The sequence below is a fragment of the Salmo trutta genome, unplaced genomic scaffold, assembly GCF_901001165.1.
Source record: "Salmo trutta unplaced genomic scaffold, fSalTru1.1, whole genome shotgun sequence".
Classification (NCBI taxonomy): Eukaryota; Metazoa; Chordata; class Actinopteri; order Salmoniformes; family Salmonidae; genus Salmo; species Salmo trutta.
The window spans coordinates 3,822,230-3,848,028 of NW_021822962.1; the positions used below are offsets into that span (position 1 = coordinate 3,822,230).

A 25,799-nucleotide genomic window follows, 5' to 3' on the forward strand; every position below is an offset into this window, starting at 1 on the left:
GAGATTGGTGAAGTGCTGTCGAGACTGTTGTCTTTCTGGAAGGTTCTCCCATTTCCGCTAAGGAACTCTGTAGTTCTGTCAGAGTGGTCACTGAGTTCTTGGTCACCTCTCTGACCAAGGTCTTTCTTGCCCGGTTTCTCAGTTTGGTCGGACGACCAGCTCTAGGCAGAGCCTATGTAGTTCCATATTCCAGTGACGGAGACCACTGTGCTCTTGGAAACTTTCAACACTCTAGAAATTGTTTTATACCCTTCCCCAGATATATGCCTTATCTCAGAGAGCTACAGACAGTTACTTGGACTTGGTATAGTTTCTGCTCTGAAATGCAATGTCAACTGTGGGACCTTATATAGTCAGGTGTGTTTCTTTCTAAATCATGTCCAAGCAACTGAATTGGCAATAGGTGGACTCCAATCAAGTTGTGGTGATAACTCAAGCATGATCAAAGGATATTGGATGCAGCTGAGCTGCTTATGTAAATTGGTCATTATAGGGTATTGTGTGTACACGGCTGAATGAAAACAATCAATTTTTAATAAATTTTTATTTCAGGCTGTAACAACAAAATGTGGAATAAGTCAAGGGGTATGAATACTTTCTGAAGGCACTGTGTGTATTGACTGGTGCAATTAATGAAGTACTATCTTATCTGTTACATAGTATAAGATACATAGCATGGTTGGGGTCAATTACAATTTCATTTCAAATTCCAAATCAATTATTTAATCCACTAATGAAATGGAGAATTTACACTAAATTCAATTCTAATTTCAACAATCTTCAAGTTAAGGAATTTATTTAGAATTAGAATGTTTAGACAAAGACTTTGAATTGGAATTGAATTGGAATTCTAAAAATATGTTATTATGGAATTGAATTGGAGTGATGTCTCAAGGATGATCAAAGGAAATTGAATGCACATGTTTCCAGTTAATGGAATTAATGCACTTAGTAGCAACATTTTACTGCCAAATTAGTTTTAAATCATTTCAACTTGTATTTCTATATTTCCAGTATAACTAGGATGTCTGAACAGTGACATGATCATCCTGAAAGTCTGAGGGAATTGAATTTGAATTTGTGGAATTCTGGGGGATAATATTGAATTGGGAATTCCATTATTGGAATGTACCCAAACGTGGAATTGAGAGGAATTGAATTATCTATTAATACAAAGACTGGGGCAGCAGGTTAGAGCGTTGAATCCCCAAGCCAACAAGGTAAAGCATCTGTCTGTGCTCTTGAGCTAAGCACTCAACCCTAATTTGCTTCAGGGGCTCCGTACTACTATGGCTGACCTTGTAAAACAACACATTTCACTGCACCTATCGGACAGTTTTCTGTATAGAGATCTCAGAAATGGTGAAATTGAAATGGTGAGATTAATGCTACCTCCATTATGTGTACCTGCGTCCTCCACATATGCTACAGAAACATCGCCATGCGTCCAATCTATTTAGCAGGCAAGTCCACATTATTCTCACATATTTTAGAATGTAATAATCATTTGAATATCAATGCATTGGCAAGGCCTAAAAAATGCATTATTCTTAAAGTGGTAATGGGCTACTTTTTAGGCCCTATACGTACAATTATATAACATTAAGGTCCTTAAATTACAATGATGAAAGTCCTTGAATTTGACTTGTGAATGTCTGTATGAAGCCTGCTTAAAGGATGTATAGTCCTAGGACTATGTTGTTGTATAGGTGGAGTTAAGGGTCAGTTAGCATGCATTCACTTTTATTCCTCTAAAGGTGGAACTGCATAAAAATCATTTTTATTTGTTTTTAAACATTTTGAAATGTTGATCCCAATGTCACACATTGGCCACATTATTTATAGAAAGACCCATATACAAGATCTTCAACGGGATTCTATTTTGAACAATCATTTTTTTAAACATGATTCTGGTGTTAACAGTTCTTTTAAACAGGATTCTGTTTCTGTTCTTCTCATGTGGGTCACCTGAGACGTGACAATGCAAAAATGCAGGACCTTCCCCAAGCACTTTGTTTTCTGGTTTCTCGCCCTTTTAGATAAGCAAAGGCCTCTTTTCCAGGTGAGGAACTACAACTTGGCTCATCCCACTAGGGTCATAGACACACCAGCAGGGCCTCTCCCTGTTTGAACGATGCAAGTAGAACACCATAGAACATAATACGACAACGGTGAATTGAATTCAACCCCAGCTTACCCCCGTGCCAAACCAACCCCAAAACCAAACCACCCTGAGCGGTCAGATAGCTAGCAACAATGACAAGATGTCACGTGTGGGGAATCGTAGATGGCTTGTTTCAGCTTGTATCTTGTCTTGAGGTGTTTTGACTTATGTCACCTCTATGCTAATATGGCAAAAAAATTGCTAGCTAGCTAACCAACCAACTACTCTAATGATGTATTTGAGACAAGTGCCCTTTTGTAAATGTATTTGTTTTTAATAAACATTTGGATACAGTTTACATGTTGTCAACTATCCTTTGATTGTAAGCCAACCATCTGTTTTGCCACAAAGTTGTACACATGTGAGTTTTGTTGGTCTGTACATCCCTGTGTGTAGCCAGCTGCAGTGAGAGGTGGGAGTAAGGGTGCGGTATCCGGAATTGATAGGTGATAGTCGGATCGGATGATACTCGTCATTTATTATTATTTTTTATTTAACTAGGCAAGTCAGTTAAGAATATCTTGTAAAGTGTTTTAAGATGCCTAAGTAAAAGGTTGGCAATTGAGTACCATAGTATAAGTCATAAAACCCATTGATTCTTCCATCTGGGATTTTAGAACTTCTTCATATAAGGTCTGTGTTTGGTGTAGGCTTACCCTGGCATAACGTTTTGATAACTGCTCAAATCTCTCACGGACAAGGTAACTTTGATCAATAATTAGCATTGCATATATTGATAAAACTCACCTTGTCCAAGCGAGAGTTATTGTCACGACTGTGTAGGAACGGACCAAGGCGCAGCGTGAATATCGTTCCACATATTTTATTTTAATGTGAAACTATGCAAGACATACAATAAACCATAAACAAAACAACAAACTGTGACGAAGAGGTGCTACATGCACTAACTCAAAATAATCTCCCACAAACAAAGGTGGGAAAAACAACTACTTAAATATGATCCCCAATTAGAGACAACGATGACCAGCTGCCTCTAATTGGGGATCATCCAAAAAACCCAACATAGAAAACTAGAACCAAACAACATAGAAAAATAAAACTAGAATAAACCCCCCCCAGTCACGCCCTGACCTACTCTACCATAGAAAATAAGAGCTCTCTATGGTCAGGACGTGATAATTATACGGTTATCAAAATGTTACGCCAAGGCAGTGGCGGTTCTCGCTTGTATGGCTCCCTGGGCGAAATAATAAGACTCATAAATATTAAAAAGGAGTCAATCTACCCCCTCTCCATCTCGTACTTCTGAGTGGGAGACCTTCCCAGGCAGTAGCCTGCCAAGCTCACAAACTAGAATCAGGGTGCCCACTCCGACAAGGTTAATTGACACACAATCCCACACGGTGATATCATTGATGTGATGTGCAAATGAGCAATAGAAAACCGATCGTGCAAATTCAGAATATTATTTTTCTTCGTTTTATTTAATTTTTTATTACATTTTTTTATTTTTTCATCGGGCGTTCCCACGGCAAAATGACGCCATGGGCGGCTGCCCATGTCACCTATGCCTAAACCCGCCACAGCCAAGGTAAGCCAACATCAAAAGTTATTAATTAGATTTTTTTAATCAAATGAATGGTGGAAAAACCATTGTAACCATTTTTGTGTTTTTATGGGTATTATAATCTCTCAGGTCTGGCTGTTCTGACGGAGGAGGAGGAGGAGGGAGAGAGGGAGAGGGGGAGAGAGAGATCATTACCTCAGTGAGGGGAGCATTCCTCTTGGAACGGCACGACAGAGGACCTGTAGGATGGCCGACCTTTGCCCACGCTTTTCTGGACTCTGGGCTTTTTCAAACCCACCTTTTCCAAAGTGACGCACCTCTATAGCCAAGAGAACACAGCAAGGTTAGAATCTGGTTTTAGACCAATGATGTAGTGTAACCAGTGAACACAGCATTGTTAGATTATGGTTTTAGACCAATGATGTACTGTAACCAGTGAACACAGCAGGGTTAGATTATGGTATTAGACCAGTGATGTACTGTAACTAGTGAACACAGCAGGGTTAGATTATGGTATTAGACCAGTGATGTACTGTAACTAGTGAACACAGCAGGGTTAGATTACGGTCTTAGCCCAATGATGTACTGTAACCAGTGAACACAGCAGGGTTAGATTATGGTTTTAGACCAATGATGTACTGTAACCAGTGAACACAGCAGGGTTAGATTACGGTCTTAGACCAGTGATGTACTGTAACTAGTGAACACAGCAGGGTTAGATTACGGTCTTAGCCCAATGATGTACTGTAACCAGTGAACACAGCAGGGTTAGATTATGGTATTAGACCAGTGATGTACTGTAACCAGTGAACACAGAAGGGTTAGATTACGGTTTTAGACCAATGATGTACTGTAACCTGTGAACTTGAATCTACACTTGCACACTAGCACTTGTGTACTTTGTAAAGTTTACTTCATGATGTCGAGGATGATGTGCTCCTAATGGTGTTTAATGTCTGGTTTTCTAATTCTAAGAGATCAAAATATTGAGAGGTGAGCTGACTGTCATACAGCAGATATAGACTTTCATATGTCCCTTTCACATTAAATTACACACATGCAGTCAGGCTACAAATAGCATAGTTCTAGCTTTTGGTTTATCTCCTAGACTAGCAACATTGGGTATATGCTACAAATAGCATAATTATAGCCTTTGGTTTATCTCCTAGACTAGCACGGCTGTATCAGGATGTTGGTTAGCTTTAGGCTGTGACAACCAATGATGTATATAAACCTTGGATTGCTGATGCTATGTATTGGCCAATAAAAGGCTTTGAAGCCCCCGATCATCCATATTGGCACTCCCCAGAAGAATAAATCCAACAAACACTGAGTGTACAAAACATTAAGAACACCTGCTCTTTCATGACCAGGTGAATCCAGGTGAAAGCTATGATAAATTATTGATGTGACTAGTTAAATCCACTTGAATCAGTGTAGATGAAAGGGAGGAGACAGGATAAAATAGATTTTCAACCCTTGAGGCAACTGAGGCATGAATTGTGTATACAATGCATTCCACTTTTTGTTATGTTACTGCCTTATTCTAACATTTATTAAAGTTTTTTTCCCCTCATCAATCTACAAACAATACTCCAGTATGACAAAGCAAAAACAGTTTTTAGACAATATTTTAGCAAATTGATAAAATAAAAAAACAGATATTACATTTACATACAGTTGAAGTTGGAAGTTTACATACACCTTAGCCAAATACATTTAAACTCAGTTTTTCACAATTCCTGACATTTAATCCTATTAAAAAGTCCCCGTCTTAGGTCAGTTAGGATCACCACTTAATTTTAAGAATGTGAAAGGTCAGAATCTTAGTAGAGAGAATTATTTATTTCAGCTTTTATTTCTTTCATCACATTCCCAGTGGGTCAGAAGTTTACATACACTCAATTAGTATTTGGTAGCATTGCTTTTAAATTGTTTAACTTGGGTCAAACGTTTCGGGTAGCCTTCCACAAGCTTCCCATAATAAGTTGGCTGAATTTTGGCCCATTCCTCCTGACAGAGCTGGTGTAACTGAGTCAGGTTTGTAGGCCTCCTTGCTCGCACATGCTTTTTCAGTTCTGCCCACACATTTCTATAGGATTGAGGTCAGGGCTTTGTGATGGCCACTCCAATACCTTGAGTTTGTTGTCCTTAAGCCATTTTGCCACAACTTTGGAAGTATGCTTGGGGTCATTGTCCATTTGGAAGACCCATTTGCAACCAAGCTTTAACTTCCTGACTGATGTCTTGATGTTGCTTCAATATATCCACCTAATTTTCTTTCCTCATGATGCCATCTATTTTGTGAAGTACACCAGTCCCTCTTGCAGCAAAGCACCCCCACAACATGATGCTGCCAGCCCCGTGCTTCACGGTTGGGATGGTGTTTTTTGGCTTGCAAGCCTCCCCCTTTTTCCTCCAAACATAATGATGGTCATTATGGCCAAACAGTTCTATTTGTGTTTCATCAGACCAGAGGACATTTCTCCAAAAAGTACAATCTTTGTCCCAATGTGCAGTTGCAAACCGTAGTCTGGCTTTTTTTATGGGGGTTTTGGAGCAGTGGCTTCTTCCTTGCTGAGCGGCCTTTCAAGTTATGTCGACATAGGACTCGTTTTACTGTGGAAATAGATACTTTTGTACCTGTTTCCTCCAGCATCTTCACAAGGTCCTTTGCTGCTGTTCTGGGATCGATCTGCACTTTTCGCACCAAAGTACGTTCATCTCTAGGAGACAGAACGCGTCTCCTTCCTGAGCGGTATGTCGGCTGAGTGGTCCCATGGCGTTTATACTTGCGTACTATTTTTGGTACAGATGAACGTGGTACCTTCAGGTGTTTGGAAATTGCTCCCAAGGATGAACCAGACTTATGGAGGTCTACAATTTTTTCCTGAGGTCTTGGCTGATTTCTTTTGATTTTCCCATGATGTCAAGCAAAGAGGCACTGGGTTTGAAGGTAGGCCTTGAAATACATCCACAGGTACACCTCAAATATATTCAAATGATGTCAATTAGCCTATCAGAAGCTTCTAAAGCCATGACATCATTTTCTGGAATTTTCCGAGCTGTTTAAAGGCACAGTCAACTTAGTGTGTGTAAACTTCTCACCCACTGGAATTGTGATACAGTGAAATAATCTGTCTGTAAACAATTGTTGGAAAAATGTATTGTGTCATGCACAAGGTAGATGTCCTAATCGACTTGCCAAAACTATAGTTTGTTAACAAGAAATTTGTGGAGTTGTTGAAAAACGAGCTTTAATGACTGTCAACCTAGGTGTATGTAAACTTCCGACTTCAACTGTAAGTATTCAGACCCTTTACTCAGTACTTTGAGGAAGCACCTTTGGCAGCGATTACAGTCTTGAGTCTTCTTGGGTATGATGGTACAAGCCTGGCACACCTGTATTTGAGGAGTTTCTCCCGTTGTTCTCTGCAGATCCTCTCAAGCTCTGTCAGGTTGGATGGGGAGCGTCGCTGCACAGCTATTTTTAGGTCTCTCCAGAGTTGTTTGATCGGGTTCAAGTCTAGGCTCTGGCAGGGCCACTCAAGGACATTCAGAGACTTGTCCCGAAGCCACTCATGTGTTGTCTTGGCTGTGTGCTTAGGGTTGTTGTCCTGTTGGAAAGTGAGCCTTCGCCCCAGTCTGAGGTCCCAAGCGCTCTGGAGCAGGTTTTCATCAAGGATCTCTCTGTACTTTGCTCCATTCATCTTTCCCTCAATCCTGACTAGTCTCCCAGTCCCTGCCACTGAAAAACATCCCCACATCATGATGCTGCCACCACCATGCTTCTCCGTAGGTATGGTGCCAAGTTTCCTACAGAAGTGACGCTTGGCATCCAGGCCAAAGAGTTCAATCTTGGTTTCTTGTTTCTCATGGTCTGAGAGTCCTTTAGGAGCCTTTTGGCAAACTCCAAGCAGGCTGTCATGTACCTTTTACTGAGGAGTGGCTTCCATCTGGCCACTCTACCATAAAGGCATGATTGGGGGACTGCTGCAGATATTGGTTGTCCTTCTGGAAGATTCTCACATCTCCACAGAGGAACTCTGGAGCTCTGTCAGAGTCTAAAGCAAAGCAGTGTGACACAGACAACAACACAGAGTTACACATGGAGTAAACAATAAACAAGCCAATAACACAATAAACAAGTCAATGGCACCGCTGAGGAGATCACACCCCTGCTACTACTGCTGCTGCTCTGTGGCATCGCTGAGGAGATCACACCCCTGCTACTACTGCTGCTGCTCTGTGGCATCGCTGAGGAGATCACACCCCTGCTACTACTGCTGCTGCTCTGTGGCATCGCTGAGGAGATCACACCCCTGCTACTACTGCTGCTGCTCTGAGGCATCGCTGAGGAGATCACACCCCTGCTACTACTGCTGCTACTGCTCTGAGGCATCGCTGAGGAGATCACACCCCTGCTACTACTGCTGCTACTGCTCTGTGGCATCGCTGAGGAGATCACACCCCTGCTACTACTGCTGCTACTGCTCTGTGGCATCGCTGAGGAGATCACACCCCTGCTACTACTGCTGCTACTGCTCTGTGGCATCGCTGAGGAGATCACACCCCTGCTACTACTGCTGCTACTGCTCTGTGGCATCGCTGAGGAGATCACACCCCTGCTACTACTGCTGCTACTGCTCTGTGGCATCGCTGAGGAGATCACACCCCTGCTACTACTGCTGCTCTGTGGCATCGCTGAGGAGATCACACCCCTGCTACTGCTACTGCTCTGTGGCATCGCTGAGGAGATCACACCCCTGCTACTACTGCTGCTACTGCTCTGTGGCATCGCTGAGGAGATCACACCCCTGCTACTACTGCTGCTACTGCTCTGAGGCATCGCTGAGGAGATCACACCCCTGCTACTACTGCTGCTACTGCTCTGTGGCATCGCTGAGGAGATCACACCCCTGCTACTACTGCTGCTACTGCTCTGTGGCATCGCTGAGGAGATCACACCCCTGCTACTACTGCTGCTACTGCTCTGTGGCATCGCTGAGGAGATCACACCCCTGCTACTACTGCTGCTCTGTGGCATCGCTGAGGAGATCACACCCCTGCTACTACTGCTGCTGCTCTGTGGCATCGCTGAGGAGATCACACCCCTGCTACTACTGCTGCTGCTCTGTGGCATCGCTGAGGAGATCACACCCCTGCTACTACTGCTGCTGCTCTGTGGCATCGCTGAGGAGATCACACCCCTGCTACTACTACTGCTGCTGCTCTGTGGTATCGCTGAGATCACAGCCCTGCTACTACTGCTGCTGCTCTGTGGCATCGCTGAGGAGATCACAGCCCTGCTACTACTGCTGCTGCTCTGTGGCATCGCTGAGGAGATCACAGCCCTGCTACTACTGCTGCTGCTCTGTGGCATCGCTGAGGAGATCACAGCCCTGCTACTACTGCTGCTGCTCTGTGGCATCGCTGAGGAGATCACACCCCTGCTACTACTGCTGCTACTGCTCTGTGGCATCGCTGAGGAGATCACACCCCTGCTACTACTGCTGCTCTGTGGCATCGCTGAGGAGATCACACCCCTGCTACTGCTGCTGCTCTGTGGCATCGCTGAGGAGATCACACCCCTGCTACTACTGCTGCTACTGCTCTGTGGCATCGCTGAGGAGATCACACCCCTGCTACTACTGCTGCTACTGCTCTGTGGCATCGCTGAGGAGATCACACCCCTGCTACTACTGCTGCTACTGCTCTGAGGCATCGCTGAGGAGATCACACCCCTGCTACTACTGCTGCTACTGCTCTGTGGCATCGCTGAGGAGATCACACCCCTGCTACTACTGCTGCTCTGTGGCATCGCTGAGGAGATCACACCCCTGCTACTACTGCTGCTACTGCTCTGTGGCATCGCTGAGGAGATCACACCCCTGCTACTACTGCTGCTGCTCTGTGGCATCGCTGAGGAGATCACACCCCTGCTACTACTGCTGCTGCTCTGTGGCATCGCTGAGGAGATCACACCCCTGCTACTACTGCTGCTGCTCTGTGGCATCGCTGAGGAGATCACACCCCTGCTACTACTACTGCTGCTGCTCTGTGGTATCGCTGAGGAGATCACAGCCCTGCTACTACTGCTGCTGCTCTGTGGCATCGCTGAGGAGATCACAGCCCTGCTACTACTGCTGCTGCTCTGTGGCATCGCTGAGGAGATCACAGCCCTGCTACTACTGCTGCTGCTCTGTGGCATCGCTGAGGAGATCACAGCCCTGCTACTACTGCTGCTGCTCTGTGGCATCGCTGAGGAGATCACAGCCCTGCTACTACTGCTGCTGCTCTGTGGCATCGCTGAGGAGATTGTTTCTAATTCTGCACTGCAACTCAGTGCGGGAGATGCGCTGGGGGCCGATCACCAGTCAGTACTGGGGGCAAAGGTAGTGTTTAGGGCCGGTGAACGGGCAGCGCTGGGGCTCAGAGATCAACACCAGATGCTGTCTCCATTCACTGGTGTTTGTGCCTTGAAAATAAAAAAAGTAGAGGGCTATTTAGTAACATATCCAAAACATTAATGAACATCAAATATCATTAACCGAGACTATATACTAATAGACTATATAATGTTACAAACGTTTGAGTAGAGTAGGCCGGGCCTAGGTACTTAACTCTGCTCAAATGTTTGCAACATTTTGACTAGCTGGACCTTGCTACCAAACTTTAACTTTGGTGTTACCAATGTAGGAAGCTTATGATTTACTTTCTATTACTAAATTATGTTTGTTCAAAAGTTGTAAAGATCTTTAGTTTAGTTGGTTGGCTTGTTTTCCCTGCACAAGTGTGCTGCTAGGCTAGTTAACCACTAGCCAGCCAAGTAGCTAGCGCTAACTGGCTAGCTATTGTTAGCAAAACAGATACTCTTTTTGCTTATGGCTGTAATGACAGGCTACATTTGAGGAGCAATTATGCGCGCATGTTCGCGTGTGCACACGTTCATCACAAGTTTTGTACCACTCCTTTTTGGGAGTCCGGGGTCAAAAACGTTATACCCACTGTGATATATTTGACAGTGGAAACAAATAGAGTTGAGTTGTATATAGTAATGGCAGTCTACAGTATTTCTTACAATGTTCTATTTTGACTAGAATTGTGTTGATCATTATTAACAGGTGCAGCATTTAGGCTATTCCAGTTCAAAATAGTTTCGCAAAATACTTTACCCCCCAATAGGTCTGTGCACAGGCTGGCGCTGCTCATGCTAACATATTGTTGATGATGCAAAGAAACTTGGAGCGGTGAAAAAAATGTAAGAATAAGTAAATAGACACGTGTGAAGAAACATTTATAAAACAATATACGAATAAATCAAAACAAATGCCCATTACTGTACATTAATTTGTTTTATTTTTTTGCATGTAGGCCTACTGTAGTTTATGTATTTACTTATACTTTAATATGTATCATATGTGTCTTCGTGGAACCAAGCTTGTCTATCTATGAATTGAAAGTTCCGTTACATGTAATAAAATCTTATCATCATGGCTACATTATTTTGCAATGTTTTACCACAGCAAGAACAATGAGAACCTCTGGTTTGACTGTGAAGCTGGTGTGCCCTGGACAGGAGGTGGAGATGGAAGCACAGAGAGACAGAACCAAACCACACCCCGTGAACGTGGCTGGAGAAAGGGCTGGGGCGAACCTCTTGTTATTACGCTGTTTCTTCTGCTGTTGCGACAGAATATCTACCTCTATCTAAACCGGTAACTCTAACTTGGAACGGGCTTTCGCGTTCGGATAGGACATAGCCAGGATAAACGGTCAAATATATTGCTCCTGTAGGTAGCAGTAGTTTCAATTTTGAACATATTGAGTCGTGAATTATGAACGCATAGATAGACGTCCATGAACGTTTAGGAATAACAACCACAGTATTTTGACTCTGTGTAATGTCTGATTTCTGAGCGTATCCAGTCTGCTACTCATATGGTTCATAGGTCATGGCTTAACGTTTTATTTTTTTAGATAGTAAATGAATGAGAACTTTTCAATGTGAATATTATCGTATTATTAATCTTGTGTTCTTGTCGTGTTTGTTATCAGTTGCAAACAGAGACATCATCCTCGACCATTTCTGTGTCTGTCTCCCATTGAAGATGTTTTCCACGGCCACAAGAAACTTTGTGGAGGAGATAGATGATGGCAGCTTGATCCCTGTGTCCAGTCTGATTGACTCAGACAAACTGGTCCCTCTCTCACTGGTTGTGAAACGCAAGCGTTTTTGGATTTGGCAGAAACCCAAGTACCTGCCCACTGATTTTACCCTCAGTGATGTACTGACTGGAGACACACCCTTAACCCCAGGTAAACACAAGAGCAGCCCTTCAGTTGAAATGATAGGCTGCACACCTGTACTTGCTACCTGTTTGTTTGCAGGTATAGGCTCCTCTCTCCCTCAGTGTGACACTGTGTGAATGTGTTCCTTGTGAAAGATCTGAGCGTCGATTCTGTTATCCATGCTACTGGAAAGATTATGAAGAGGATCCTATCATGATACATAATGATACATACAGTGACTTCAGAAAGTATTCACACCCCCTGACTTTCAACATTTTGTTGCGTTACAGACGGAATTTAAAATGGATTACATTTAGATTTTTTTTTGTCAATGGCCTAAACACAATACCCCATAATGTCACAGTGGAATTATGTTTATCTGTTAGTTCCCTCAGTCGAGTAGTGCATTTCAAACACAGATTCAACCACAAAGACCAGGGAGGTTTTGCACCTATTGGTAGATGGGTAAAAAAAAAGCAGTCATGGAATGTCCCTTTGAACATGGTGAAGTTATTCATTACACTTTGGATGGTGTATCAATACACCCAGTCGCTACAAAGATACATGCGTCCTTCCTAACTCAGTTGCCAGAGAGGAAGAAAACTGCTCAGGGATTTCACCATGAAGCCAATGATTACTTTAAAACAGTTAAGAGTTTAATGGCTGTGATAGGAGAAAGCTGAGGATGGTTCAACAACATTGTAGTTACTCCACAATACTAGCCTAATTGACAGAGTGAAAAGAAGGAAGCTTGCACAGAATATGCATCTTGTTTGCAACATGGCACTAAAGTAATACTGCAAAACATTTAACAGCAATTCACTTTTTGTCCTGAATACAAAGTGTTATGTTTGGGGCAAATCCAATCCAACACATTACTGAATACCACTCTCCATATTTTCCAGCATAGTGGTGGCTGCATCATGTTATGGGTATGTTTGTAATCGTTAAGGACTGGCGAGTTTTTCAGGATAAAAAATACACGGAATGGAGCTAAGCACAGGCAGATTCACCTTTTAGCAGGACACTAACCTAAAACACAAGGCCAAATTTACACTGGAGTTGCTCCAAAAAGACAGTGAATGTCACTGAGTGGCTGAGTTACAGTTTTATCTTAAATCTACTTGAAAATCTATGATCAAAAAACAATTTGACAGAGCTAGAAGAATTTTGAAAAACATTTTTGCTTGCCTCCTACAGTTGTGGTCAAGACTGATTTCCTAAAGTACCAAGGGACATTTGGTGACAACAAATCAGGAAACTTTGAGTCAAATTTGGTTGCTGTAAACCTTAAAGTGGAGGGGAAAGACACATCTAAACTCCAGTCGTCCTTCGGCAGCCTGAAGAAAGAGGAGGTGGATGTACAGAAGTTGCTGCGTGACTCCAAAGACAAGTGAGTTCCTCTCTCTCTAATATGTACCTACAGTAGGTCTAGGTTACACTCAGTTCACCTGTACATACAGTAACCCCAGGTTACACTCAGTTCACCTGTTCCTACAGTAACCCCAGGTTACACTCAGTTCACCTGTACATACAGTAACCCCAGGTTACACTCAGTTCACCTGTTCCTACAGTAACCCCAGGTTACACTCAGTTCACCTGTACATACAGTAACCCCAGGTTACACTCAGTTCACCTGTACCTACAGTAACCCCAGGTTACACTCAGTTCACCTGTACATACAGTAACCCCAGGTTACACTCAGTTCACCTGTTCCTACAGTAACCCCAGGTTACACTCAGTTCACCTGTTCCTACAGTAACCCCAGGTTACACTCAGTTCACCTGTTCCTACAGTAACCCCAGGTTACACTCAGTTCACCTGTTCCTACAGTAACCCCAGGTTACACTCAGTTCACCTGTTCCTACAGTAACCCCAGGTTACACTCAGTTCACCTGTACCTACAGTAACCCCAGGTTACACTCAGTTCACCTGTACCTACAGTAACCCCAGGTTACACTCAGTTCACCTGTTCCTACAGTAACCCCAGGTTACACTCAGTTCACCTGTTCCTACAGTAACCCCAGGTTACACTCAGTTCACCTGTACATACAGTAACCCAAGGTTACACTCAGTTCACCTGTTTCTACAGTAACCCCAGGTTACACTCAGTTCACCTGTTTCTACAGTAACCCCAGGTTACACTCAGTTCACCTGTACCTATAGTAACCCCAGGTTACACTCAGTTCACCTGTACGTACAGTAACCCCAGGTTACACTCAGATCACCTGTTCCTACAGTAATCCCAGGTTACACTCAGTTCAGCTGTACCTACAGTAACCCCAGGTTACACTCAGTTCAGCTGTACCTATAGTAACCCCAGGTTACACTCAGTTCACCTGTACGTACAGTAACCCCAGGTTACACTCGGATCACCTGTTCCTACAGTAACCCCAGGTTATACTCAGTTCACCTGTTCTTACAGTAGGCCTAGGGTACACTCAGTTCACCTCTTCCTACAGTAGAGTCAGTGGTTAGTGAAAGGAAAACACACAGGCTGAATCCCAAATTGCACCCTATTCCTTATATACAGTCGTGGCCAAAAGTTTTGAGAATGACAAAAATATTAATTTTCACAAAGTTTGCTGCCTCAGTTTGTATGATGGCAATTTGTATATACTCCAGAATGTTATGAAGAGTGATCAGATGAATTGCAATTAATTGCAAAGTCCCTCTTTGCCATGCAAATGAACTGAATCCCCAAAAAACATTTCCACTGCATTTCAGCTCTGCCACAAAAGGACCAGCTGACATCATGTCAGTGATTCTCTCATTAACACAGGTGTGAGTGTTGACGAGGACAAGGCTGGTGATCACTCTGTCATGCTGATTGAGTTCGATTAACAGACTGGAAGCTTCAAAAGGAGGGTGGTGCTTGGAATCATTGTTCTTTCTCTGTCAGCCATGGTTACCTGCAAGGAGACACGTGCTGTCATCATTGCTTTGCAGAAAAAAGGCTTCACAGGCAAGGATATTACTGCCAGTAAGATTGCACCTAAATCAACCATTTATCGGATCATCAAGAACTTCAAGGAGAGCGGTTCAATTGTTGTGAGGAAGGCTTCAGGGTGCTCAAGAAATTCCAGCAAGCGCCAGGACTGTCTCTTAAAGTGGATTCAGCTGCGGGATCGGGGCACCACCAGCAAAGAGCTTGCTCAGGAATGGCAGCAGGCAGGTGTGAGTGCATCTGCATGCACAGTGAGGCGAAGACTTTTGGAGGATGGCCTTGTGTCAAGAAGGGCAGCAATGAAGCCACTTCTTTCCAGGAAAAACATCAGGGACAGACTGATATTCTGCAAAAGGTACAGGGATTGGACTGCTGAGGACTGGGGTAAAGTCATTTTCTCTGATGAATCCCCTTTCCGATTGTTTGTGGCATCCGGAAAAAAAGCTTGTCTGGAGAAGACAAGGTGAGCGCTACCATCAGTCCTGTGTCATGCCAACAGTAAAGCATCCTGAGACCATTCATGTGTGGGGTTGCATCTCAGCCAAGGGAGTGGGCTCACTCACAATTTTGCCCAAGAACACTGCCATGAATAAAGAATGGTACCAACACATCCTCCGAGAGCAACTTCTCCCAACCATCCAGGACAGTTTGGTGACGAACAATGCCTTTTCCAGCATGATGGAGCACCTTGCCATAAGGCAAACCTGATAACTAAGTGGCTCGGGGAACAAAACATCGATATTTTGGGTCCATGGCCAGGAAACTCCCCAGACCTTAATCCCATTGAAAACTTGTGGTCAATCCTCAAGAGGTGGGTGGACAAACAAACAACCCACAAACTCCAAGCATTGATTATGCAAGAATGGGCTGCCATCAGTCAGGATGTGGCCCAGAAGTTAATTGACAGCATGCCAGGGCGGATTGCAGAGGTCTTGAAAAAGAAGGGTCAACACAGCAAATATTGACTCTTTGCATCAACTTCATGTAATTGTCAATAAAAGCCTTTGACACTTATGAAATGCTTGTAATTATACTTCAGTATTCCATAGTAACATCTGACAAAAATATCTGAAGACACTGAAGCAGCAAACTTTGTGGAAATTAATATTTGTGTCATTCTCACAACTTTTGGCTACGACTGTACAGTGCATTTGGAAAGTATTCAGACCCCTTGACTTTTTCCCCCAAAAATGTAACGTTACAGCCTTATTCTAAAATTGATTCAATAGTTTTTTTTCTCTCATCAATCTACACACAATACCCCATAATGGCAAATCAAAATCAGGTTTTTAATTTTGTTTGCTAATAAATGTTTAAAAAATTAAACACTGAAATATTATATTTACATAAGTATTCAGACCCTTTACTCAGTACTTTGTTGAAGCACCTTTGGCAGTGATTACAGCCTAGAGTCTTGGGTATGATGCTACAACCAAGATTTAACTCTTTGGCCTGAATGCCAAGCGTCACGTCTGGAATAAACCAGGCACCATCCCTACAGTGAAGCATGGAGGTGGCAGCGTCATGCTTTGGGGATGTTTTTCAGTGGCAGGGACTGGGAGACTAGTCAGGATCGAGGAAAGATGAACGGAGCAAATTCCAGAGAGATCCTTGATGGAAACCTGTTCCAGAGCGCTCAGGACCTCAGATTGGGGCGAAGGTTCACCTTCCAACAGGACAACAACCATAGGCACACAGCCAAGACAACGCAGGTGTGGCTTCGGGACAAGTCTCTAAATGTCCTTGAGTGGCCCTGCCAGAGCCCGGACTTGAACCCAATCTAACATCTCTGGGGAGACCTGAAAATAGCTGTACAGCGACGCTCCCCATCCAACCTGACAGAGCTTGAGAGGATCTGCAGAGAAGAATGGGAGAAACTCAACAGATACATGTGTGCCAGGCTTGTAGCGTCATAACCAAGAAGACTCTAGGCTGTAATCGCTGCCAAAAGTGCTTCAACAAAGTACTGAGTAAAGGGTCCGATTACCTTTTATAACTGCATTTTTCAGTTTTTAATGTTTTATAAATTTGCTATTTAAAAAAAACAACTGTTTTTGCTTTGTCATTCTGGGGTATTATGTGTAGATTTACGAGGGGAAAAAACAATTTAATACATTTTAGAATAAGGCTGTAACGTAACGAAATGTGGAAAAAGTCAAGGGGTCTGAATACTTTCCGAATGCACTGTATATCACAGCATCTTTCCTCATGATCAGTGTTTTCTTCTTTGCTAACTGTATGCACTGACTGTATTCCAACTACCCATATGGGCTGACTGTATTCCAACTACCCAACACCATAAGGGCTGACTGTATTATAACTGTCCAACACCAAATGGGCTGACTGTATTCAAACTACCCATGTGGGCTGACTGTATTCTAACTGCCCAACACCATAATGGCTGACTGTATTCTAATGGCCCAACACCAAATGGGCTGACTGTATTCTAACTACCCAACACCATATGAGCTGACTGTATTCTGACTGCCCAACACCATATGTATGCTATAGTTGAAAAAGGAAAATAGATTTATAATACCAGTAAATGTATTAATGAAGCTGAACACAGCTTTATGCGTAGCCTGGAGAAATCCACTCTGTCTGTGCTAACATTCCACTGCTTGTCATGTTTGGCACAATGAGAAGTGGAATGTTGTCACAAACAGACTGGATTTCTCCAAGCTACTTTATAATCATCCAAGAAACATAACTTGAATCATCTTTGCCCTCATCAAAGGACAACTTTCTGATTTGTCTCTCCTGCAGGCTTTTGGACATGTCCCACTGTCTGATCCAGCAGACCCGTGAGAAGACCAGGGAGGTGTTTGGGGTGGTGAAGGAGAGGATTGTGACGACCCAGCCGTGTTGGGTCATAGAGGAGGTCCAGCAGGGAGGGCAGTTAGAGGAGCTGCTGATCTTCTGTGGGCCCAAGAGCACCCAGGTAGATGGAGAGAGTTGTAGGATTTATATATAAAAAATAAATAATAATAATGATTGAACCTTTATTTAACTATTGTTAGGCTTGGATAATGTATTTTACTAATGTTGAAGTTAACCATGTAGTTTACCCTGTATAGATGAATCTTTAATATATAAACATATATACGAGGTATTTTCTGACTTTATTAAACAGAGAGAGAGAGGATAACAGCAGGGAAAAAAGAGGTTGCCTCAAAGGGCAGCGGGCTGGATTGGACCTATGCCAACACCGCAGATAGGCCTATGTGTGCTGGAGGCTGGATTGGACCTATGCCAACACCGCAGATAGGCCTATGTGTGCTGGAGGCTGGATTGGACCTATGCCAACACCGCAGATAGGCCTATGTGTGCTGGAGGCTGGATTGGACCTATGCCAACACCGCAGATAGGCCTATGTGTGCTGGAGGCTGGATTGGACCTATGCCAACACCGCAGATAGGCCTATGTGTGCTGGAGGCTGGATTGGACCTATGCCAACACCGCAGATAGGCCTATGTGTGCTGGAGGCTGGATTGGACCTATGCCAACACCGCAGATAGGCCTATGTGTGCTGGAGGCTGGATTGGACCTATGCCAACACCGCAGATAGGCCTATGTGTGCTGGAGGCTGGATTGGACCTATGCCAACACCGCAGATAGGCCTATGTGTGCTGGAGGCTGGATTGGACCTATGCCAACACCGCAGATAGGCCTATGTGTGCTGGAGGCTGGATTGGACCTATGCCAACACCGCAGATAGGCCTATGTGTGCTGGAGGCTGGATTGGACCTATGCCAACACCGCAGATAGGCCTATGTGTGCTGGAGGCTGGATTGGACCTATGCCAACACCGCAGATAGGCCTATGTGTGCTGGAGGCTGGATTGGACCTATGCCAACACCGCAGATAGGCCTATGTGTGCTGGAGGCTGGATTGGACCTATGCCAACACCGCAGATAGGCCTATGTGTGCTGGAGGCTGGATTGGACCTATGCCAACACCGCAGATAGGCCTATGTGTGCTGGAGGCTGGATTGGACCTATGCCAACACCGCAGATAGGCCTATGTGTGCTGGAGGCTGGATTGGACCTATGCCAACACCGCAGATAGGCCTATGTGTGCTGGAGGCTGCGTCATTACTGCTGGACCAGCAAGGCCACAGATGAATGGTTTTGAATGTATGTGGAGTGAAATGAGTAGTGAAGCGTGGATATACTAGTCATGTGAATGACTAATCAGGATTTATTAACACTGCCTTGTCATGTTAGGCTCTTATTCTATATCCCAGTTATCCCTCATGTGCACTTGTTCATTTCCCTTGACTGGTTTGAAAGAAAATGACTCAAGTAAAGTGAAAGTCACCCAGTAAAATACTACTTGAGTAAAAGTCTAGAAGTATTTGGTTTTAAATATACTTAAGTATCAAAAGTAAATGTAATTGCTAAAATATACTTCAGTAGTAAAAGTATAAATCATTTTAAATTTCTTATATTAAGCAAACCAGGTGGTTCCATTTTCTTGTTTTATTTAATTTACGGATAGCCAGGGGCTCCCACACTCAGACATCATTTACCAATGACCAGGGGCACTCCAACACTCAGAAATAATTTACCAATGAGCGCTTGTGTTTAGTGAGTCTGTCAGATCAGAGGCAGTAAGGATGACCAGGGATGTTCTCTGTTTAGTGAGTCCTCCAGATCAGAGGCAGTAGGATGACCAGGGATGTTCTCTGTTTAGTGAGTCCTCCAGATCAGAGGCAGTAGGGATGACCAGGGATGTTCTCTGTTTAGTGAGTCCGTCAGATCAGAGGCAGTAGGGATGACCAGGGATGTTCTCTGTTTAGTGAGTCCGTCAGATCAGAGGCAGTAAGGATGACCAGGGATGTTCTCTGTTTAGTGAGTCCTCCAGATCAGAGGCAGTAGGATGACCAGGGATGTTCTCTCTTTAGTGAGTCCTCCAGATCAGAGGCAGTAGGGATGACCAGGGATGTTCTCTGTTTAGTGAGTCCGTCAGATCAGAGGCAGTAGGATGACCAGGGACGATCTCTTGATAAGTGTGTGAATTGGACCATTCAAAATGTAGCGAGTACTTTTGAGTGTCAGAGGAAAATGTATGGAGTAAAAAGTACATTATTTTCTTTAGGAATGTAGTGAAGTAAAAGTTGTCAAAATATGAATAGTAAAATACAGATACCCCCAAAAACGACTTAAGTAGTACTTTACACCACTGTCCACAGGTGTCTGTGAAGGAGAACAGCAGTCTGCACAAAGACAGCAACGTGTCTCTGGAGATTCCTGCCCACACCGTCATCGCTTACTGCATTATTGAGCTGGAGATCAAGCTCAACGGACACTATGGTGACGGAGCCTTTATTTTCCAATTTATTTTCCACTTTCTCAGGTGAAAATAAATGTTTTAAACTGTAGTGGGAATGAACAACTCTCACCTGGACCCATAATCAGACTGTAGGTTGTATATTACAAAGCCTTATTAAGCACATGGTCTCTGTTCATGTTCAGTTTGTCCATTGTATTTGAATGTGTCTGTATTAATAGGTTCATACTACTGTCTCCTTGTCTTGTCCTCAGAGCTGTGCCTAATGTCCCACACTCTTGTCCTCAGAGCTGTGCCTAATGTCCCACACTCTTGTCCTCAGAGCTGTGCCTAATGTCCGCCACTCTTGTCCTCAGAGCTGTGCCTAATGTCCGCCACTCTTGTCCGCAGAGCTGTGCCTAATGTCCGCCACTCTTGTCCGCAGAGCTGTGCCTAATGTCCGCCACTCTTGTACGCAGAGCTGTGCCTAATGTCCGCCACTCTTGTCCGCAGAGCTGTGCCTAATGTCCGCCACTCTTGTCCTCAGAGCTGTGCCTAATGTCCGCCACTCTTGTCCTCAGAGCTGTGCCTAATGTCCGCCACTCTTGTCCTCAGAGCTGTGCCTAATGTCCGCCACTCTTGTCCTCAGAGCTGTGCCTAATGTCCGCCACTCTTGTCCTCAGAGCTGTGCCTAATGTCCGCCACTCTTGTCCGCAGAGCTGTGCCTAATGTCCGCCACTCTTGTCCGCAGAGCTGTGCCTAATGTCCGACACTCTTGTCCTCAGAGCTGTGCCTAATGTCCGACACTCTTGGGGGGTTTGAGGTGGATGGGCCTGTTAAGAAGAGCTTAGTGGGGGTGTCTGGCGCTCACGACGACACCCCAAAGAAGAGCTGCTTTCAGAGAGGTAACGAGACTAATGGAAGTTCCCCTCCTTTTGTAGGCCCATGTACCAATTTAAATAGTTGTTGTTATTATTATTATTATTATCATTAGATTTCTGGCAGGGGAACTCAGTCAGGGTCTCAACTTCCTGTTGAGAGTTAGAATAGTAGAATTCACAAGGTGCAGTTTCAACATTTGGTTGTGGATCAACATGTTTTAGATTGCTAAGTTAGTCTAACCAGCTGTCTAAACTTTGTGACATCAGCTGATATCTCAAAGTGCTGTACAGAAACCCAGCCTAAAACCCCAAACAGCAAGCAATGCAGGTGTAGAAGCACCCCCGTTGATTTGGTTAGTCACTCTCACTCATATCATATTAAAAACTGCAAACATTGTTGCTTAGGGCAAAATCTGACTGCATGTGTGGGAATGGATGTGGGTAGGCAGACCCGCGAGCCACTGCGGCCCCTCAGGATGAGTTCATATTTTTTGTGGCCCCAACCCCCATCAAAGTTCCCGTCCCTGGTCTAGTGGTGGACGTATACTGAATGGAATGTTATGTTGTTCTTTATGTGAAACTCTTAATGACCCTGTCACACTCGGGTTGTACAACTGATTTACAACACATTTAACACAATGGTTGTTGTGATACAACTGTTATTTTTGTGATAAATTGTCCCCACAGAAATGTTTACTCAATCATTGTGCCGTGGCTCCACAGTCCACAACGCTTGTGTAATTATTTTTGTCCAGAAAAGCTTGTTGTGCCAAATGCGTTGTACATACGACATGAGTGTGTACAGGGCCAATGTCTAGCGTATCCTACCGTAGGACCATGAAGGTCCAGAGGTTGTTTATGTAGGGCCGGCAGGGTAGCCTAGTGGTTTAGAGCGCTGGGCCAGTAACCAGCAGGTAGCCTAGTGGTTTAGAGCGTTGGGCCAGTAACCAGCAGGTAGCCTAGTGGTTAGAGCGTTGGGCCAGTAACCAGCAGGTAGCCTAGTGGTTTAGAGCGCTGGGCCAGTAACCAGCAGGTAGCCTAGTGGTTTAGAGCGCTGGGCCAGTAACCAGCAGGTAGCCTAGTGGTTTAGAGCGTTGGGCCAGTAACCAGCAGGTAGCCTAGTGGTTTAGAGCGCTGGGCCAGTAACCAGCAGGTAGCCTAGTGGTTTAGAGCGTTGGGCCAGTAACCAGCAGGTAGCCTAGTGGTTTAGAGCGTTGGGCCAGTAACCAGCAGGTAGACTAGTGGTTTAGAGCGTTGGGCCAGTAACCAGCAGGTAGACTAGTGGTTTAGAGCGCTGGGCCAGTAACCAGCAGGTAGCCTAGTGGTTTAGAGCGTTGGGCCAGTAACCAGCAGGTAGCCTAGTGGTTTAGAGCGTTGGGCCAGTAACCAGCAGGTAGACTAGTGGTTTAGAGCGTTGGGCCAGTAACCAGCAGGTAGACTAGTGGTTTAGAGCGTTGGGCCAGTAACCAGCAGGTAGACTAGTGGTTTAGAGCGTTGGGCCAGTAACCAGCAGGTAGACTAGTGGTTTAGAGCGTTGGGCCAGTAACCAGCAGGTAGCCTAGTGGTTTAGAGCGTTGGGCCAGTAACCAGCAGGTAGCCTAGTGGTTTAGAGCGTTGGGCCAGTAACCAGCAGGTAGCCTAGTGGTTTAGAGCGTTGGGCCAGTAACCAGCAGGTAGCCTAGTGGTTTAGAGCGTTGGGCCAGTAACCAGCAGGTAGCCTAGTGGTTTAGAGCGTTGGGCCAGTAACCAGCAGGTAGCCTAGTGGTTTAGAGCGTTGGGCCAGTAACCAGCAGGTAGCCTAGTGGTTTAGAGTGTTGGGCCAGTAACCGAAAGGTTGCTAGATTGAATCCTGAGCTGACAAGGTAACAATCTGTCATTCTGCCCCTGAACAAGGCAGTTAACCCACTGTTCCTAGGTTGTTGTTGTAAATAAGAATTTATTCTGAACTTTCTTGCCTAGATAGATAAATAAATGGGTAATATCAACAAAAGAGCTCATAAGCATGATTGTGTGTCTTCATGTTAAAGGATAGCACTGCCTTGGAGAGATCATTATCTTTTCTCTGACAATTCATTTTTTTAAATAAATTCATACATTATTTATGTCCCATCGTGGTTGCAGAATAAATCGTACATATGATAGTTTTCTGGTTGTGAAATCTCTGTGATACGGTGGCAGCTGAGTCAAACTTCCACTGGATGCAAAGTGTTTGTGTGTTGACAGAACTGGAGAAACTGAGTGGTCATTTCCAGCTGCTGTCAGTCCTGCCAGCAGCCACACGATCCTCTCTGCTCCAGCTCCTCAAGACAACCATGGAGGACAGAGAGGCAGTCAGTGTGCTGGAGAGTGTGGTGAGTGGGATGTACAGAAACAGGGCCCAAACACACACACAGTCTTACAGTTAGACACACTTTATTATGAGCGGATTACTGGACATGAATCAGCAGCTTTCTGAACATACTAACTTCTCATTACATCCTGTCTGTCATCATTATAGTCTACCATAGTATCCTAAATATCTTCTGTCTCTAACCTTCACTCTTGTGTTTACATGTACATATGACTCATTTACCAGACACTCTTATCCAGAGTGACTTAGTCAGTACATTCAACTAAGTTTAGCAGGAAAAAACAAACCACACATCTCACCTATTCTTTCTAATGTCTCTTCTTCTCGCAGCTGGACCAGATGTGCACAGGTAAGACAGCTGACCTGGGTGAGGTTAAGGAAGCGAATCAGATGCAGACAGTCCAGGCCATACTGGACCTTCTAGAGCATTCCGACTCCAGCCCGACACCCTCCCTCCTCAGTGATTCCAGCCAGACACCCTCCCTCCTCAGTGATTCCAGCCAGACACCCTCCCTCCTCTGGGCCACTCATCTCATTATCAGTGCCATGGATGGTGAGACACTGAGCAGTGAATATTAGTTGACTTGTTGAATATTACGTGCCAGTTCAGTTCACAACAGTCTCTAGCAATTGCATTTATCAGGAAAACTGTCATCTCACTTAATGAACATTTTATTTTCTCAGTCCCCACAATGCTCTGAAAACCACTTCCTGTTTCACGCCATCTGTGAATCTTTATTTCTCAGGAATGACAGATGAGGGTCTCTCTGTGTTGGGATCCTGTTGCAGTCCTCCAGTCTTACAGGCCCTGCAGATCCTGGTGAGTTCACACTTCCCCTTTGTTACACTTAGCCTGGTAAAAAAAAGTCTGTATACTTCTTCAAAAATATTGTACTGTGTGACCTGTTCACCACTTGGCTAAGCTAAATAAAGGTTCAATTCCTCCAATAGTTGTTTGGAATAGATTAAGGGTGGCAGGTAGCCTTGCAGTTAGAGCGTTGGGCCAGTAACCCTAGCCGTGACCCCACTCCCTGTGGGTGTCGGGATATGCAACAAACACCTTTCCATTACACACTTGTGTGTAACAGGACAAATATAAACACCCCCAAATTATTATTACAATACTTCATTCTCCATTTTGAAATTGTCATTGCATCTTACAGACATGACATCGCAGTATATAATCATATTCCTGTGCTGCTTGTCCTCCAGGTGCAGCATGTGGCAGCAGGGATTGGGGAGACCCTCTCTCTGAGAGATGCAGGTCTGGCTGTTCTGACTGAGGTGGTGGTGTTTGGGAGGACAGAGAGTCTCTTTGGTCACTCTAAAGTTACACTGAAGAGAGAGGAGGACACACTGAGGACAGAGATGAAGGACCAGCCTGGATACCTTCCTCTAGTCATGAGTATCACTGTGAAAGGCCTGGCCTCTTTAGTGTAAGGAGAGAGACTGAGGAGCGGTTTCCTTCCTCTCCGGCAACTGAGTTAGGAAGGGCGCCTGTATCTTTGTAGTGACTGGATGTATTGACACACCATCCAAAGTGTAATGAATAACTTCACCCTGCTCAAAGTGTAATGAATAACTTCACCCTGCTCAAAGTGTAATGAATAACTTCACCCTGCTCAAAGTGTAATGAATAACTTCACCCTGCTCAAAGTGTAATGAATAACTTCACCCTGCTCAAAGTGTAATGAATAACTTCACCCTGCTCAAAGTGTAATGAATAACTTCACCCTGCTCAAAGTGTAATGAATAACTTCACCATGCTCAAAGTGTAATGAATAACTTCACCATGCTCAAAGGGATATTCAACGTCTGCTTTTTTTTACCCATCTACCAATACGTGTCCTTTGCGAACCATTGGAAAACCTCCTTGGTCTTTGTTGAACCTGTTCTTGAAATTCACTGCTCGACTGAGGGACCTTAGTTAACTGTATGTGTGGGGTAGTCATTCAAAAATCATATTAAACACTATTATTGCACACACAGTCCATGCAACTTGTGATTTTACTCCTGAACTTTAGGCTTGCCATAACCAGGTTTTCATTTTTAATTCCTTTGTAAACATTTCGAAAAACAATTCCACTGTGACATTATGGGGTATTGTATGTAGATCAGTGACACAAAATCTCAATGTAATCCATTTTAAAACCCGGTTGTAACAACAAAATGTGAAAAAAAGTCAAGGGGTGTGAAGACTTTCTGAAGGCACTATTACCGGATGACGTTGTCATGGCCAATAGGAGTGGTATAACCTTACAGGATCAGTATTAAGACTACACCCAAGAACTGTTGAGTGTTTTAAAAGCCGGTATTCAATCCAAGGCACGTTATGGAGTAGTGCACTGGACAGCTGACAATGATCC

The 25,799-nt window shown here is 44.2% G+C and overlaps 2 protein-coding genes across 2 annotated transcripts; both read left to right on the forward strand.

Annotated features, from left to right (window-relative positions):
* Positions 1-11,323: 11,323 nt before the first annotated feature.
* Positions 11,324-23,389, forward strand: LOC115187655 (gasdermin-E-like; the record flags this gene model as incomplete). The annotated part of the gene is made up of 7 exons (XM_029746623.1): positions 11,324-11,410; positions 11,804-12,011; positions 13,185-13,377; positions 17,698-17,872; positions 20,126-20,246; positions 20,988-21,107; positions 23,307-23,389. Coding segments are annotated over exons 2-7 (900 nt in total), but the record flags the coding sequence as incomplete, so codon positions are not given.
* LOC115187751 (gasdermin-E-like) lies at positions 23,359-24,882 on the forward strand. Its single transcript, XM_029746776.1, has 4 exons — positions 23,359-23,434; positions 23,764-23,986; positions 24,180-24,253; positions 24,646-24,882. Exons 1-4 carry the CDS (start codon positions 23,396-23,398, stop codon positions 24,871-24,873), a joined length of 564 nt encoding a protein of 187 aa, XP_029602636.1. The 5' UTR covers positions 23,359-23,395; the 3' UTR covers positions 24,874-24,882.
* The last annotated feature ends 917 nt before the right edge of the window (positions 24,883-25,799 follow it).